The sequence below is a fragment of the Polyodon spathula genome, chromosome 12, assembly GCF_017654505.1.
Source record: "Polyodon spathula isolate WHYD16114869_AA chromosome 12, ASM1765450v1, whole genome shotgun sequence".
Taxonomy (NCBI): Eukaryota; Metazoa; Chordata; class Actinopteri; order Acipenseriformes; family Polyodontidae; genus Polyodon; species Polyodon spathula.
The window spans coordinates 38,826,818-38,844,817 of record NC_054545.1 but is presented as its reverse complement, the minus strand read 5'-3'; the positions used below and the strand labels follow the sequence as shown (position 1 = coordinate 38,844,817).

The following is an 18,000-nucleotide window of genomic DNA, read 5'->3' as shown; positions in this document are numbered from 1 at the left end:
TACTACTGGAATGTAGACTAAACCTCGTGTCTGTTGCATTTAACAAATAAATAGGTCGTGACAGTGAAGTGACAGCCCGTTTACACAAACAGGTTACTTTCTATAAGTGTGTATGCGCGGTACATATCTGGCATGTGTTTCCGTTACTTTGTCCACGTCATGCAGAGTGTTTTCGGCGCTCCCTGCCCCTGTTGTTATTGAAACGAGTTCTGGATTAGAGTTTTGTGTTTCGCGTTTCGTGTGTGTACAAGTTGTCCCGAGCAGAGCGCCGTAGAGCAGCTGGGAGGGGTATTGTGTCATTGTTGGCCATTGCGGGACGGGCGGGCTAAACAGAGATTTAAACTGCAGAGATGGAGGGATAGTGATCCGCACATCTGCAGAAGGAAAGTCAAACTGAAAACACGTTAAACCAGCTCCGCGAAGAACACTCCTAGCAAGAGTCAGGTACGGGCAGTGTGTTTAAAATCACGCTTTCATGTGAGGCTCATTTGGACGGTATTTCCTCCAAACTCAAAGTCGACGTTGCTTTCGTTTCATCTGTTCTTGAAAACATTTGTGTAGCCTCGACCCTCAGCAGTACTTTCATTGACATTTTTGGTCTGTGTAGTAATTTTGGTTTATTGCCAGTGGATATGTACGTACAGTTTAAATGTAAGTTGAAATGTAAAATCAGACGCAGACGCATTTCATTTACGATTTTGTAAACTTACTACAAACCTGCTTCCTGTTTTGACACACGTCTTTACGTTTTTTTTTTTCAACCACGTAAGAAATACTGCGCAAACAAAAGTGTGTTTGTAATTGCGCTGTAGTACATTTTTGTATTGCCAAATAATTGAAATTCTGTATAGGAAATAATAATACGAAACACGTGTGGACAATGGTATTAGTAGGTTTCAAAGGATATATATATATATATATATATATATATATATATATATATATATATATATATATATATATATATATATATATATATATATATAATATATATATAAAAATAAAATCTGTTTTATAATGCAAGTCTATTTCTGTGTGTGTTTTTTTTATTTTTTAAGTTTTGACAAGCCAACTTCTCGAACTCCGTAGAGTTTAAACATTTAATAAGTCATAAAATGTAATATAAAATTTGTGACGGAAGGGGATGTTATTGTTAATTTATTTTTTTTTTTGTTTGAGGACTAGGGGGCTGTCGTGTACTTTCACAGCGGTACTGTACTACCCACGTCAGCCCTCGGTTTTTCCATTTATAATATGAGTTATTCGAAAGCAACATTGTGCAGCTGCGTAGCGCTTTCACTGAAGGGAACACGAAGCCACTTTGTAGGCTGGAGACGGTTTCACGCCACTGCACGACACGCCAGGCGACCTCAAACTAGGTCTCCTGGAACCAGGTTGCAAGCCGCTGTTAGGAAGCCACATTTGCAGTGTCCCCTGGATTTAGTGCTATTCGCATATCTTGATCAAGGTTATGCATTTGATTTATATAATGAATGTTACTTGTTTCTGTAGTTATACAGTGTTTCCTTTTAATATAGTTTGCGCCTTGCATTTTACAAAATTAGGACTAAATAAATCAAATATTCTGAGATTGAGTCAGCTCTAGGTGTGTGTATGTGTGCCTGTGTTTCTGTATGAGCAGTTAGTGCCCAATTCATTGTAATAATCGATGCATTGAGAACACTTCATTATTCTAAAGCAAGAAGCAAAAATGTTGAGTCAAATACCTTCTTTCCATGCACCACTCAACCCATCAGTGGGGGGTTCAGGAGGAATGAGGGAGAACCCGGATCAGCTCGGATTGGCTGTCAATCTGATCTCATGGAAATGAGGGACAACTGAACTGAAGCCATGCAGGTGCGTGCGGCCTCAAGCAGGGCGCCAGGGCGATCAATAACACGCTGCTGTTGCATTGCTAGGTGATCACTGCAGTGCTGCCGGAGCAGGGATGCAGAGGCAAGCCCGGGTTCAAGAGCTGGAAGCAGGGCTGGCCCCGGGGAGACGGCCGTTCCAGGGGAAGTCCTTCTACCTGGACCTGCTGCAGAGCAGGCATACCCCGCGGGTCGTGGAGGCCATCGGGAGGATGGGAGGGGTAGGTCCTTCACTGACTGCTACAGGAATAAGATACTCCGTGGGGGCCGGGTGGTGGGAAGGGGGGACCCACCCCCACACACCAGGAGGAGCAGATGTGTGTGGTGCAGGAGGTGTGGGTGGTGCAGGGGTGGGTGGTGCAGGGGTGTGTGGTGGAGGAGGTGTGGGTGGTGCAGGGATGTGTGGTGGAGAAGAGGTGTATGTGTGGTGGATCCATTAATCGTATTGATAGGAGCAGAGTGGGGGGAGTCTGATTCTGTTTCTTTAGTCATCCAGCATTGCTGTGTTCTGGGCTGTTCTTTCTGTTCATTTTGCTTGGATATTTTTATAGAGATATCCTGGACCGTCGCTCCACTTGTGCACTGCTATAACCCTGCTGTTCCCTCAGGCATGTGAAGGAGCATGCTGAAACTGGGAAGGAGCAAATGATTATCATACATTTGCACATAAATAGACACATTGCAATTTTTTTTTTTCAGTACTGCCGTACTAAACGAGACGGGAGCAAGCTGCACTCGGTTCACTGTGGATCTCGGGTTTGTGGAACTTTAGTATTGATGCATTCCCCAGATCAGTGTGCTGAGATCTTGTGTTCTGTTTGTCTTGTCTCATTCAGACAATCGAGAGCTTCCTTAGCAAGGAGGTGAGCTACCTGGTTTCGAGGAGTCAAGAGGCTAGGCAGGGAGGCATCACCAAGGAAACGGAGGGGCAGTCTGTCCAAGAGGCCAGACAGGGAGGCATCGTCAAGGCAAAGGAGGGGCAGTCTGTCAGAGAGGCCAGAGAGGGAGGCATCGCCAAGGCAAAGGAGGGGCAGTCTGTCAGAGAGGCTAGCCAGGTGGGCATCGCCACGGCAAAGGAGAGGCAGTCTGTCCGAGAGGCCAGGCAGGATGACATCACCAACTCTCCCTCTCCATCTCTGGGCAGCAGGAAAGGAAACCAGCGATCAGCCAGCATGGTAAGAGCCTGAAACGATAAGCTGTGCCCTGCCTCCCTAGGCCTGAGATACACAAGCAGTTTATATTGTCAATTATACTTGACAACAAATAATTGACCAACAGAATTGCTCGAAATATGCCACATGCACACTGGAAATTTGTTAATGGTTTTAAGCAATTTTAAGATGATGATTGCTGTGCAGCTGCCATGAGTCTCTTTCTGTTTCTGTTGTTGTTGCAGACCCAGAGCAGCCGTGGGAAGGCGTTACTGGACAAAGCGATGCGCAGCGCTGTGAGTACCAGACTGTCCAGGGGCAGCTGGGAGTGGAGCACATAGTGGGCTCGTTCACCTGCCTACTCTCTGGAGGCCCGGGTTCAAACCTCTGCTGTTGAGATTCATGTTGCCCTTGTACTGTACGTGTGATGTATGTTGCAGATTGTCCGTGTTGTGTCTGGGGATTGGTTGTGTGAATGCAGTGTGTCCGCACTGTGTCGGGGGAGTGGTTATGTGAATGCAGTGTGTCCACACTGTGTCGGGGGAGGGGGGGTGGTGGTTGTGACTTACGTGCACAGGGTGTGACACAGCCCCTGCCCCCTTGCCCCCTGGGGACCCCCCCCCCCACCAACAAACTTACGTCACACAGGCGTGTCACAACTGTGTTGGGGGGGGGGTGGTTGTGTGAATGCAGTGTGTCCGCACTGTGCCGGGGGGGGGGGGTGTCTTGTTCTGTGAATGCGGTGAATAGGCTGACTTGCTCACTGTCCCCTCAGCAGGCATGCGGTGAGGGGAGCAGTGTTCTGGCCGATGCTCGGTCCTGGGGAGTAAAGGTCCTGCACATCGATGGTATCCTTTCCTTTCAGACCCGCACAGGGGACCCCCAACAGGGGCCAGGGTGCTGCTTAGCTTGATTCATTCATATATTCATTTTAAATGCACAGAATTCGATTGACACGAGCCTTTACAAAGAATTCCAAATTCCGTTTAAACTACATTCCGATTAACCCTTCGGGGCCAGTTAGCGCAAGAATGCAGACACAGTCTTGGTGTACAGGAGATAATCGCACACCCTATCAATGAGAATCCGCTCAAATATTCTTGTACTTTTTTAGAATTTAGTAGTCACCAATTGTTTTTTGTCATTTTCTCCCAATTTAGAGTAGCCAATTTATAGGCTCAGCTCACCGCTACCACCCAGTGCTGACTCGGGTGTGACAAAGACAAACACACCCTGTCTTCCGAAGCATGTGCCGTCAGCCGACTGCTTCTTTTCACACTGCAGACCCACCATGCAGCCACCTCGGAGCTACAGTGTCACAGGACAACACAGATTACAGGGACTGTTCGCTAACCGCTAAATACCCACCTCGGAAAGAAACATAAGAAATTCAAAGACAAACGTTTTCACTAGAAGTCTTTCTCTGTCTCGCATGGCATCCAGGCATTGAGACAATAGAAAAAGCCTTCTAGTTCAGTATACATTAAAACAATGAAGTGTTTTAGTAGTTCTGGATTACAGAGCTTGATTTCGCACTTACCTCAGGTAACATTATACAGTGTAAGATTAGAGCTAATCTGTGTTATACCCAGACACATGTTACATAAAGATTATACCTACTGTAGTTTCAGCTACTTATTATTATTATTATTAATTAATAATATTGTTGTTTATAAAGGATATGATCATAAAGTTAAGGTAGTTCATTTCTGAATATTTGAGTTTTATAAAGAATGTGTTTTATTACAAACAACACCTACCCCCCCCCCCCTCACAAAAATCACATCCCTGTATGTATCTTTAAAAAATTGATATAAATATTATCTTGGTTGTTTTCAATTTAATTTTACAAAATTGGGGTCACCAGTATTATTGAAAACTAGGGCTGTAAAGCTATATAAATAGATGCTATAAATAGAAAGAGCAAATGGTCTTCGCAAATCGTATTATGTGTTTTCACTGCACCCTTTATGCACCTTGACTCAAAACGAATGCAGACCTTCTGGCCTACATTGACAAGGTCACTCTTCAGAGCTCTAAGGCAAAGAAAAAGGCGGCAGAGGTAATGTGTAATGCATTTAAACTGACCTCTACCAGGGCACGTCATCTTACCCTGTTTTAGTGGGACTTTGGGGCAGGTGGAAACGCAGTTTCAACATGGCATTGACTCAGAGGCTAGTAATGAAACAGCCAGTGTTTACAACAGGGTTCTGATTCAGAATGAAGCCGAGAACAAGGAGAGATGTGTTCTGTATAGGAGGACAAAAATCACTGGATCACAAACCTGCAATTTGAATGAAAACACAAACTGCTTGGTCTAGGAGACGCATGTTTCTGTATTTCAATTTCCAGACACTGAAAAAGGAACATCTGGCTGTATCACTTCATTCATGTTGGCACAGTCAAACCAGTGCTGGGATGAAATACTCTTTTTTGAAGTTTGAATTAGCTGGGAAATAGTAGTATAATTGGGTATCGTATTCCAGTAAAACAGTCTGCCTGGAGTATCAAATGAGTTATTAAAGAAAGTACAGTATAATTTAGGGTTTAATTCGGATTCATTGGTTTTCCTTTGCAGTCAGATTAACGTGGTTCAGCATGGTGTTTGTTTGAATGTTTGTCCTGGCACTAAGTTACGTGGTGAAATCATGCTGATTCCGCTGTGTTAACCGTCTTTAAACATAAGACTGAGCTGAGCTGATCTTGCAGCAGTAGAGTGCTGAGAGCAGCCCTGCTTAACCTCCTTTTGGAGCGGGGGCTGGGTTGAGCCTCCTGTTAGAAACTCGTTTCAGGTTATGTTGCCAGTGTCTGTATAACCTGCGACCCACAAAACAGGCAGCTTCTGTCTAAACTGCTTGTGCAGAAAGAGACTCCTTTCAGGACAGGAGTCGCAGGAACCCCATGCAGGGTCTTCACCGCGTTCAGAGTGATGACAATGCATCACTAAAGCCCCGTGCTTCTCGCCAATTTAGAAATGCCAGGAAACAGAGAAATAAGTGAATGCCTAAGAAATAGAAAGTTGACTGAATTTTGTAACATGAAACTGAAGGCAGTTTAAGAAATGCTAGTAATTCCTGTCAGTACGTCCACAAGCTCGGAAGGAAAGCCAAACTTGGTTCAGTTACTGCATAGTTTTCTCAAACCGTTAACGAAATCATGTACAATTATTACAAGAGATTTGTTTATGGATAAAGTGAGAAGCTAATAATTTTGCTAGGATTTCTGTATTGAAAATAGAAATTCATCTCCACAATGAAAAGGAGAGCAAAGTGGTAAAGCTAGTAAATGGTAGAAAAATAGCTTTACAAAAACTCACTAAGTACAGCTGTTGGGCCCCACTTCCCCTCCCCATGCATTCTGTCTCTGCAGTGAACGTTGGCATCGCAGTTTCTTTCAGAATGTTTTGATTAGTTTGTGAGCGCGCTTGGAGTCCAGTGTTCAGGGAAGTTTAATAAGAGTTTGATGTGTGACATGGATGATTTTCCCAGGTGCAGACTCTAACAGCCTCGCCGCCTTCTGTCCTTCAGAAGAAACCTGCTACTGCTGCCACACCTCTGGCCCGCGTTGTGAAAGGTCAGAGTTGAAGATTGTTTGTTATGATGTGGAATAATATATTCGTGATACACTATTGTTAAAGGGCATGACTTCATACCAAGTATAAACAGTGTATTCAATCTAGAGAAGCATTTCAGTGTTCAGAATTGTTCCTAAATATTTAACCATTGTAAAGATGACGCACTATACAAGTGTTGGTCTTGGTGTACGGGGTAAGCTATTTAAGCTGTTTATTTCATATTAAGGATTTGGTAACTTTATGGCAAAAAGACAGACCAGCTGAAAGTAATGGGGTTCTGAAAAATGCTACAACTGGTTAAATAATATACCTGTAATTTTTTTCATTGTTAACATTTGGACAACTTTTTACAGTTACGACTTTAAAGTCTGTTTGAAAGCTCTTCAAAATGTCCGTTTAGCTTTTGTGGTTGATTCCAAACATTCCCAGTATGTTAAAGTGATCAGCAGGCTGTTTAGTGCTGAAGTTTAAACCTTTTAGGAAATGTGAACGGAAACCAACACCTCTATTCAAGAGCCACGTGTTTGAATACAAGCAGCTGTGTTCTGATTTGGCTCCTGAAACCTTCCTATAAAGAAAGTGTTGTTCTTCATCGATAACAGTGTATTGCAGAATCCTGTTTTATGTTTTAAGTGAGTATTTTACTGTTTGTTTTAGAGCAGTCATAAGTATTTGCTCAGTTTTATTTTCATGCATGTATTCATCCATTCATGCATCGATTCTCTCTTCGTTTTGCAAACAGCAGGGACTCTGAAGCAGCCTTTTCTTAAGATTGAAGACTGCAGCAGGTGAGCTTTCTACACTTTCCCTTAGCGGCAGGTTCTAAACTCACTGAAGAATTATACTGAAAAACGTAGGGAAAAGAATACGTCACTGATATATTAACTCCAACAAATGCAAATTGGAGTAAAGCATGCAAAGATCTGCTATATGCACGGGATGATTTACTCTCTGTCTCTGATTCCTGTCTGTGTAACGGGCAGTGTTGTGTGATGCATTCTGTCTGTCAGTGAGATGAGATGAGAAGCTCACTCTGAATGCATGTGAGCCCGGCTCTCCTGGTGATGAGTGCCCAGCCTCCGCACTGGTGCATATTGATTACTGTGAGCAGTAAAGTTGCTGGGAGAAACTGCTTCTCGTCATCACTTTTCAATTGCCTTTATAATGACCATGTCTCGTCTGGGAGTAATGTTTTATTTCTTAGATGGAATTCTAACTGATAAAACAGATTTTTTTAATTTTTTTTTACTATCATAGTAATGTTATAAGGTTTAAAGGTACAACAATAATTGACAAAAATATTAAATGTGAAAATGAACAGTGAAGTGAACCCCTAAAGCCCAAGCATGTGTGTGGTTTAACCCCTCAACTCCTGGATCAGACTCCTGCACACTAGGGGCTGTTTTCACAAAGCCTGCTAAGTGTGTACCCTAGCTGATGTTACAGAACTTGCACAACCAAGGTGCATGCACTGCGGCTCTGAAACCAACCTCCTGAGTTATTTTATTTGGAGATTTTTATGTTTATTCTTTTTGGAATAAAACAGTTGTTACTTTAGACGGTGATAAATACTTTATGGGTGTAACCTGTTTGTATTGAGGTGAGGTTAGGGTTAGGTATAGCCTCAGGAGTTCTGTTGCCATCCCTGCAGCGAAGACATTCTTGTGAAGATCTGAAAGTAGGGCCTGTTTGTATTGAGGTGAGCTCAGGCAGTGCTCCGCCTGTTTGTATTGAGGTGAGCTCAGGCAGTGCTCAGCCTGTTTGTATTGAGGTGAGCTCAGGCAGTGCTCAGCCTGTTTGTATTGAGGTGAGCTCAGGCAGTGCTCCGCCTGTTTGTATTGAGGTGAGCTCAGGCAGTGCTCCGCCTGTTTGTATTGAGGTGAGCTCAGGCAGTGCTCAGCCTGTTTGTATTGAGGTGAGCTCAGGCAGTGCTCAGCCTGTTTGTATTGAGGTGAGCTCAGGCAGTGCTCAGCCTGTTTGTATTGAGGTGAGCTCAGGCAGTGCTCAGCCTGTTTGTATTGAGGTGAGCTCAGGCAGTGCTCCGCCTGTTTGGATTGAGGTGAGCTCAGGCAGTGCTCCGCCTGTTTGTATTGAGGTGAGCTCAGGCAGTGCTCCGCCTGTTTGTATTGAGGTGAGCTCAGGCAGTGCTCCGCCTGTTTGTATTGAGGTGAGCTCAGGCAGTGCTCCGCCTGTTTGGATTGAGGTGAGCTCAGGCAGCGCTCCGCCTGTTTGTATTGAGGTGAGCTCAGGCAGTGCTCCGCCTGTTTGTATTGAGGTGAGCTCAGGCAGTGCTCCGCCTGTTTGTATTGAGGTGAGCTCAGGCAGTGCTCCGCCTGTTTGTATTGAGGTGAGCTCAGGCAGTGCTCCGCCTGTTTGTACTGAGGTGAGCTCATTGAGGAGGAGGGGGAATTCAGTGGTTTGTAACCCTTGAGGTAAACTTTCCAGGGAAGTTTTTCACTTGATGTGATGCAGTAGAAACTCAAGCAGTCTTTGTTGTCATTGTTATTATTATTTGTAATATTTTTATGTGCAGGAGTTTGCATGTTACTAAATAGCTGGTCGTTGCCGCGTCGTACAACAAGGTGCCCAACAAATGTCATTCTTGACCAGTTATTTTTTTCAACCGTGACGCGGGGTTCTGGCTGCCACTGGTTGCCTAGGGGTATCTACAATATTGTGGAAGCATCCCTCTTGTAAGACTATTGTGAGAATTGATCATTGACTTGTCCAGCTGCTTAAGCACTGTCTGCAGTGCTAACCCCACCTCCTGTTCTCAGGCGCTACAAACCCCTTCACCTGCAGCTCGCCAGCCTCCCTCAGCTGGACTTCTCCAGAGTCACCCGCTGCAGCCCCTTCGAACCCCCGGCACCACTTCAGCCTGGAAAAGAGGAGAACCAGCTCAAGAGGATGGTCAAGTATGTATTCCAGCTGCTGGGGTGTGTGGAGTGACGCTCACTAAGGGGTCGCTACCCATCTGAATGGAGACTTTAAAAATGAATGAATGAATAGCAGAGGTGTGTTCGGACACCTGATCGAATAATAGACAGGTAATCTGCAATAATCAGTCCATTGAGAACAACACACGTTCATTTTAGTATACCATGTGATGCATGCATTGAGAACTTTGTCATTGAAAAGCAAGAAGCAAAGAAAGTGACTTTAGGAAAGTCTTCAAATACTCCTGAAGACATGCATGTGCTGGTAATGTAATCTTTGAATGTAGAGCTACAAATAGATTCTCTATCGCTGTCCTATCAGTGGCTGTTAAGTTTGGGCTCTCCCAGTGAAAGCCGTGCTGATCAGTAATGTACTCAACTGTTGCGTCTCATGAAGGCTGTTTCATTCCAGCAGGGAGAGCCGTGGACTGACCCCCAGCGACAGAGAACAGGGGAAACAGGGCACTGTGGCCACCCCTCCCCTGCCAGTCACCACTGTGGACAGGAAACGCCAGGGCTTCTGCGAGTGCTGCCAGCAGGCCTTTCAGGAGCAGATCGAGGTGAGGGGAGTGGGGTCACGCACCCCCTGCAGGGAGCTATTGAATCTATTGGTAGTAACTACACTTGAATTTTGCTGTGTGGGTCTCAAGTAGAAAATAAATGACATAACATTCCATGCATTAAAACCACAATACATTCTACATGAAGAGATTAAACACATTTATATCTGCTTTTTGACTGCTTGGTTTCTACCTGTAATCATGTTGAGAGTGTATTTCTTGTGCACTGTGACGCATGCAAGAGAAATACACTCAACATGATTAGAGGTGGAAACCTCCAATCATGGCAATAAGACTCCCACTGCAAAGCAGTTTGATCCATTTCTGGTTTTGTTATGTGTTTTAATAAGACTCACCTGAGCTTATTACCTATAATCAATTAAAACCTGGAATGGGTGAAGTGGCTATGCGGTAGGAGTCGTGTGTCCTTTGCTGTGTAAACCCTCTCTCTCTCTCTATCTTAGCACCTGCAGTCTGAGCAGCACCGGGTCTTCGCTCAGAACACCTCGCACTACTCTGCAGTGGACCGGCTCATCTCGCAGCTCCAGTGCCACTTTGTGGAGCTCCCTGCACAGCACAGCTCTCTGCTCAGGTAACCGGATTCATGCTTTTCAGAGGATTTGTGCAAGGGGTTTATTTTTTATACAGTGCTTCTACACAGTAGTTCCTGGGTGGTTACAGCAGTCCAGGGTTTTGTGTTAACTAGAAGTGTTTGCCCAGTTGTGATGAAACATTAGAATACTTGATATAAAACATGATAAATTCAATGGCAGATGCTTAGAGTAGAAGTTTGTTCTGGGTCAAACAAGGTTGCATGTTGTATTCAGTTCCACGGTGAGGTTGGCATGAATCCACTCAATTAGCTATTGATCCCTTCTCTATATGTAAACTGCTGTGATAAATCTGAATGTTACATTGAGTGTTTAAGAAGTGAAGGCAGTTGCTCTTTGTCAATACTTGCATTTTAAACCCTGGTGAATCAGCCAGTCAAATACTCTGTTACTGCGCTATGAAACAAAGTTGTTTATTTCCTGGATCTCATTTTGGAAGCTGTCTTGCATGTTTTTAAAATAAGCTCTTTTAATTTAGGTTTAAACACACCTGCATTTTTTCACCATGCGTTGTACTTGTTATATAAAATGAGTGCTCTATGAAGGTACAGAGAGTGCTGTGATTATTACACTGAAGACTCCATGCAGGCTAGTGGTGCATTGTCCATTTATTCTAGGAATATTACCATTATTTTATGTGTGTTTTCAGGTGTGTGAGTCCTCCTGTCCACTCCCCAGAGGTTTCCCTGGATCTGCCTCAGAATAACAGTGAGGTAGAGAAGGCTATCGAGGCCCTGTTGTGTCAGGGGGAAGCTTCCACACAGGGAAGGGGCCGGGGGGACTGCATTCTCAACACACCACCTCCCCAGCAGAGGGGAGAGGGGGACTGCATTCTCAACACACCTCCTCCCCAGCAGACAGGAGAGAGGAACTGCATTCTCAACACACCTCCTCCCCAGCAGAGAGGAGAGAGGAACTGCATTCTCAACACACCACCTCCCCAGCAGAGAGGAGAGAGGGACTGCATTCTCAACACACCACCTCCCCAGCAGAGAGGAGAGAGGGACTGCATTCTCAACACACCTCCTCCCCAGCAGACAGGAGAGAGGGACTGCATTCTCGACACACCACCTCCCCAGCAGAGAGGAGAGAGGGACTGCATTCTCAACACACCTCCTCCCCAGCAGACAGGAGAGAGGGACTGCATTCTCAACACACCTCCTCCCCAGCAGACAGGAGAGAGGAACTGCATTCTCAACACACCACCTCCCCAGCAGAGAGGAGAGAGGGACTGCATTCTCAACACACCTCCTCCCCAGCAGAGAGGAGAGAGGGACTGCATTCTCAACACACCTCCTCCCCAGCAGAGAGGAGAGAGGGACTGCATTCTCGACACACCACCTCCCCAGCAGAGAGGGGGGGTGACCTCACTGGCAGGCACGCCCTGTGGGCCTGTGAACACTGCTAACGAACCAGTGCAGAGACCTCTGCATAGACCATTGAGCCAGGCCTCATCAAAGCCTGGACACTGCCTTCCCCGCACAGCCTCACCAGTGCCGCGGAACAGTAAGAAACGCCCCCGCGCATCCAGCGCCAGCCCCTCCGGGAGGAAGAGACGGAGAGTTGCTGTGGAGCACTCCTCGGACCCCGCTTTCAACAGGCTCTCCTGTAGCCAGCCGGGGATTGGGGGCTGCCCCAGGGCTCAGTCAGGGGAGGGTGGAGCTCTCCCTGCTCTCCACCGAGCGGAAACCCCAGGACTGCCCCAGCAAAGGGAACGTTTGAGGCCATCAGGGACTCCAGGGATCCAGCCTTCAGCTTCCGAAGCGCCTGACGTGGAGCGACTCTTTCAGGAATCTGCTTCTGAGTGCCTTCACAAGGGCTTCAGCCAGCCAGCATGCCCTCCCCTTCCTGTGCCCCCTGCCCCAGGCTCTCAGCACCTCACTGCTGCTGAAACCCCGCCATCTGAAGCTGTCCGAGCAGGGCAGGGCCAGCTGTTGACCCCCTGTGGTTATCAGAATGTGAATGCAGCAGGCCGGGTTGGGGGTCCTTTTCCTCTTCCCTTACAGCCCGCAGCCCAGCCGGCTGTGGGGTGCCCAGGGGGGTTCCTCCCTTTGCTCTGTCCGGACTATCTTCCTGCCCCAATGAACTTCAGGCTGAGCCTGCCGGGCCAGTGCTTTTCCCCCGTCCTGCCGTCTGTGTGTCCTGTTGATCAGCCCCCTGAGCTACCCCTGGCCTGGCCCGTCTGCCCCCCTGTCCTGGAACACAGCTCTGCCATGTCGCAGTCCTTCTCCTCCCTGCGCGTCGACACCAGCCTGCTGCCTCCAGGGAGCTTCTCCTCCGAGTCTGACTGGGACTGCGACCTGCTCTCTCGGCTGGAGGGCCCTTCTGCCACTAGGGGGCAGTGTGGCGTGGACATGGAGGTGCTGCGGCAGGCATGCGCCAGCGTGCAGGACAGCGGCTACGAGTCCCGTCTGTGTTCTGTGTTGAGGCAGTCAGAGCTGGACTGGGCTGCCGGCCCGCGCTGCGCAAACGAGACTGAGCCAATACCTTTCGGGGGCCTGAAGACCTGGCCTGTGTGACACCAAGGGGCTGAAGAAGCTGCTGACTGCTTCACACTCGGGTTGTCAGGGTTGCAGAAACTCACAGCTCCTGCACATAGCTCTGGGGAATGTTTGATATTTTTTAAACTGCCTTGCTGAGATTATGTTTTTCTAAAATCTAGGATAGTAATACTAAAACTAAAATTGAAGTTTGAAATAGACTTTAGTAGAAATGTTTGTCATTGAATTAGTTTTAGAAAATATATTCTATATTCAGCGCTATTGAGTGCTTACTAGTTATGCATGGTAACATCTGAGAAACCAAGCAACTGCTGAATCAAACCCGGCTCATCTGAGTCTGTCTGAGGGCCTTTTAAATCAAACTCCTGCTGAATCTGTTCTGAATTGATGAGGCTTATGTTGTAGGAGTTACAAATAGTTGCCAACTGGAAGATAAGATAACTGTTTACCTTTACCTTGCTCTATGCTGATCACACTTCACAACAGGAGTTGTACAGGCAGCGATAGGACAGGCTCGTGCTTATTTAGCCGTGGTTAGATTGATCAAACCGGATTTTAAAATGAAATCATATTTTGGAATAAGTGTAATTATGAACCCTGGGACTGGATGCAGCAGAGCTAGTGTGAGTTTCTAACCCTGCTCAAACTCCTGGCTGCTGATCATTTCAATTCTAGAGTTCGAGGTGAGCTCAGAAACCCAGGGCTAGTGTGAGTTTCCAACCTTGTTTACCAACAGGGGTGGCACTGAGATGCAAGGTCAGGAATTCATTTCAGTTCAACATTTAAAAACTCTGGAAGGCTCCCATAGAACAGACTTGGCAGCCATGCCTCTGGGCAGCACTTAGACTCAGGGGAAAGTGAAGTGCTCCACTTGCTGCTGTCATAGCTGGTGTAACTGATAGTAGTAATTACATGTGTACTTGTACACTCTAGGATTAATTAGCCACCACTGGTGTGGAATTGTGCGTGAGAATAGAGCACTCTACTTACAGGAACCCCTGGTTTTAATGGGATGAAGGGCTTATTTTAACCAGGATCTAGAATTAAAAGTATTGTGCGATTTAATTATATTCTTCTAGCTGTAGTTCTTTCTTTACGTTTCTTCCCAATTCAAGCTATAAAAGACTTTAATTTCTTATTACTTCAAGCATTTCCATGAACTCTTCCCTCGCGCACCTACATTCATTCTGTAGATTTCGTTTGAGCAGACATTTGCTTATTTTAAATGATGATATCTGGCACTTCACATGGTTAAATAAATCTGTTTGCGATCCATGTTTTTAGACTGCCTTGTGCTTCCTGGGTCGCTTCCCCAGGAGTCCCTGTCCGTTCTCTTGTCTTCGTCCTGTCAATCACACCACCAGCTGTTGCCATTATTGCCTGACACGCTTACTGCAGCAGCAGATTAAAATGAAAACGTATGTTTACTATAACATGTGTTTCTTATGAAGCTGCACATCAGAGACCTGTGTAGCTAATAGAAGTGTAGAATGGGTGAGATGTAATGTTTTGTTGGCTGCAGTTGCTTGAATGTGTCCCGTGTGTGCCTGCACTGTCGATTCTACCAGCTGCTGCTGCACAGCGCACTGCTGGAGGGGTCCCTTGTGGAAGCAGGGCAGCACTTCACTGCGTTGTTCATGTACATCGTGTATCGAGGCACACATTTGCAGCCAGATGTCTTGTGGTGTGTGTTTTTGTTTTTTTTATCAAGTTAATTTAAAAATGAAAGCATTTTGATTTATTTTTTTTTTTTTTATGCTTTAGTGTTTTTATCTTTTATATTTGTATATTTCTTAGAAAATAAATCTTATTTGAACATTCAGTGGCCTTACCATTTTGTCTGGTTTAAAAAAAAAAACCTACTACTCTGGCTGTATTGCAGAACTGATCCCTGTCATTTATACAGCGCTGAATGATGATTTGGTGTTTTTGAATAACCTTTTCATATTCACTGCTGACTTGAAGTATTTTTCTGAATGCAGCTGTTTTAATACAGGTTGAAACATACGTGTGTGCAGTGGTATGTGCGCTGTGATGTGTGTGCTAGGCTGTGCGTGCTGTGGTGAGGCGTGTGCAGTGGTCTGTGCTGAGCTCTGGTGTGTGTGCAGTGGTATGTGCGCTGTGATGTGTGTGCTAGGCTGTGCGTGCTGTGGTGAGGCGTGTGCAGTGGTCTGTGCTGAGCTCTGGCGTGTGTGCAGTGGTATGTGCGCTGTGATGTGTGTGCTAGGCTGTGCGTGCAGTGGTGAGGCGTGTGCAGTGGTCTGTGCTGAGCTCTGGTGTGTGTGCAGTGGTATGTGCGCTGTGATGTGTGTGCTAGGCTGTGCGTGCTGTGGTGAGGCGTGTGCAGTGGTCTGTGCTGAGCTCTGGCGTGTGTGCAGTGGTATGTGCGCTGTGATGTGTGTGCTAGGCTGTGCATGCAGTGGTGAGGCGTGTGCTGTGGTCTGTGCTGTGCTCTGGCGTGTGTGCAGTGGTGTGTGCACTGTAATGTGTGTGCTAAGCTGTGCGTGCTGTGAAAGGAGCGTGTAAAAGGAATCTGGATCCAAGCTGAACTGTTGTGTTTAGCTTCTCTCTGAGTTTGTGCAGATATTAAAGTTGGTTCTTTACCCACAGGAATCTTTGGTTAATCAAACAAGGGCTGCTTAAAATGAACCTCTAATTGCTGGATGCTTTTCCATGACTGTTATTTAATGGGGAGCGATGGGGCTTGGTTCGCTGAAGGCTGACAGTGAGCTGTGCAGGACGGTGTGAGGCGGGTTCGAATCCAGACACACATGCAGCCCTCCTCCTCTCGGGGTCATTGTACACTAGGGGCAGGATGACCGCAAGCTGACAGTCCAATAGTTTAGCAGAAGAGAATCTAATAGGTCAGCTAGTGGCTACTACAAAAATAAATAAATATGTCTTGCATTTGCTCATGCCTGGGGCTCTATTGAGCATAGAGCTTCATAACACTTTGCTGTTTTTTGTGCATTATGTTTTAAAACAGCGTGGAATTTTAAAACGATCCAGGTTATAAAATGTAATTTATTTCAAGTGAAGCTTGACCACAATTGTGTTTCCATTGATCTCAAACCACGCACCTTGTTGCAATATATAACATTCTGTAACTTGAAGTCATTGTTTAGTGTTTTTTCTCCCTATTTTATATACTGGTATATATTTATTTAATGCACATTATATGTTTAAACTGGAACACATCCTGTAAATTGCATTGAGATAGAACACCACACCACTCTCCAGTTAAAGGTGCATATGAATATGCATGTAATGTGTGTACAGTTTATTTTAAAGAAAAAGAACGTGCACAGCAGTTTCATCCATTCCAGGATTCGCCGGGCTTGATTCGCCACAGTGTATAGCTGAATGCATCAGAGCGCTATGCAATGGGAGTCTTATTTCTGTCCCTGCGTAGTTCAAAATGGCACACAGCGTTAGCTCTTCAGAATTCAGCACAATACACTATGATATGTTAACTGTCCACCAGAGGGCGGAAGATAGGCTAGTTCTTTTCTTAGCACAAGCTTAGTAAGAGCGGCAAGACATTTTTACATGCGCAGGGTGCTCTGATTTGTGCAAGCGTAGCAGGGGGTCGGTGTTACTGGCATCCTTGTTTTATGGAGTATGACTATATCTAGTAAGTTGCACCTAAGGAATTGCATTTAAATCTTTGTTTTTGTATTACTTTAATGTGGAGACGAGGCATCGAGGTCATAACCTTTTCATGCTTGGCAACCTCATGTGGCACAGATTAAAAAAAACAATTCTAGTCCTTTTATAGTGAGATAGAAGAGACAAACGTATATTTTCCCCCTTATAAAGCAATGTTTTTTTTTTTTTTGTTTGTTTTGTTTTGTTGGTTATGTTTTGTTTGGAGTTTTTTTTTTTATTTGTTTTATGTCAATTAAAAACAATAACGGTTAAACACGAGTGATGTTTGGAATTGTGACATCATTACGCTTGCGTCACTGTTTGGTGGCCGTTAAGATCAACGCTGGAGAAGTCTTGTCCGGTTTTAATAGTAAATAAAAATATTGGACTTTAAAAAAAAGCCCAAAGTGAGGATCATCAGATGGATCGGCGCAGAAGCGGGTCTCTGATGGCGGTGGTGGCTGTCCTGTGTGTCCTCTGCATCGTGGGCGCGACCGCAAAGGGGCACCGTCCCGACTGCACTAAATTCAAGATCCCGGGATGCCCGCGTGATTTTACGCCTCTGTGTGGAAGTGACGGGAAGACGTACCCCAACGAATGCGCGATGTGCTCCCCAAAAGTGGACACGTTCGTCACGATTATCAGAAACGAAGCCTGCGAAGACTGACCCGAACAAGATGTGTTATAAAGCGTTCCTAAATAAAATAACAGTTAAAAAGATAACTTCGAGTCCGTGTTTTATCACCGTCCCTGCTTGAGTGGGGTCCGCAGTGTCCAGCTCTGGTTGGTCCACACCAGAGCGGTCCTTGTTTCCGTGTTACTTTATGGAAGAGTGCATGGATGGAGAATAAGGAGCAGGCGATTGAGCTCGGCTTCTGATCTGCTCGAGAACACCACTGTATTAAAAAATCAATAAATAAAATCTTCTAAAGTGACAAGTTTACTTGAATTTGATTATTTAAAAAAAAAAAAATAATAATAATTCCTATGCAGTTTCATAATTGGATAGGGAAACTCTGGTTTTCGCGGACCACTAATCTGCACCTATGCCTAAACGTAATGCTGATTTTTATTTTTGTATCGTACAGGTACTTTCATTTAAGCCGGGATGACATTAATAATAGCTTTAGGAAAGGGACCGAAGGGCT

General features: G+C 45.5%; 1 protein-coding gene across 5 annotated transcripts; it reads left to right on the top strand.

Moving 5' to 3' along the window:
* Nucleotides 1–293: 293 nt before the first annotated feature.
* LOC121324708 lies at nt 294–14,924 on the top strand. 5 transcript variants are annotated; one of them, XM_041266831.1, is made up of 12 exons: nt 294–444; nt 1,920–2,092; nt 2,708–3,046; nt 3,268–3,318; nt 3,801–3,870; nt 5,020–5,084; nt 6,511–6,595; nt 7,339–7,384; nt 9,374–9,511; nt 9,945–10,092; nt 10,557–10,684; nt 11,353–14,924. In XM_041266831.1, exons 2-12 carry the CDS (start codon nt 1,949–1,951, stop codon nt 13,220–13,222), a joined length of 3,084 nt encoding a protein of 1,027 aa, XP_041122765.1. In that variant the 5' UTR covers nt 294–444; nt 1,920–1,948; the 3' UTR covers nt 13,223–14,924. The 5 variants fall into 5 exon arrangements, with proteins under 5 accessions (XP_041122765.1, XP_041122768.1, XP_041122767.1 ...); XM_041266834.1 differs by having other exon boundaries at nt 3,798–3,870; nt 6,550–6,595; XM_041266833.1 differs by having other exon boundaries at nt 3,798–3,870; nt 6,517–6,595.
* The last annotated feature ends 3,076 nt before the right edge of the window (nt 14,925–18,000 follow it).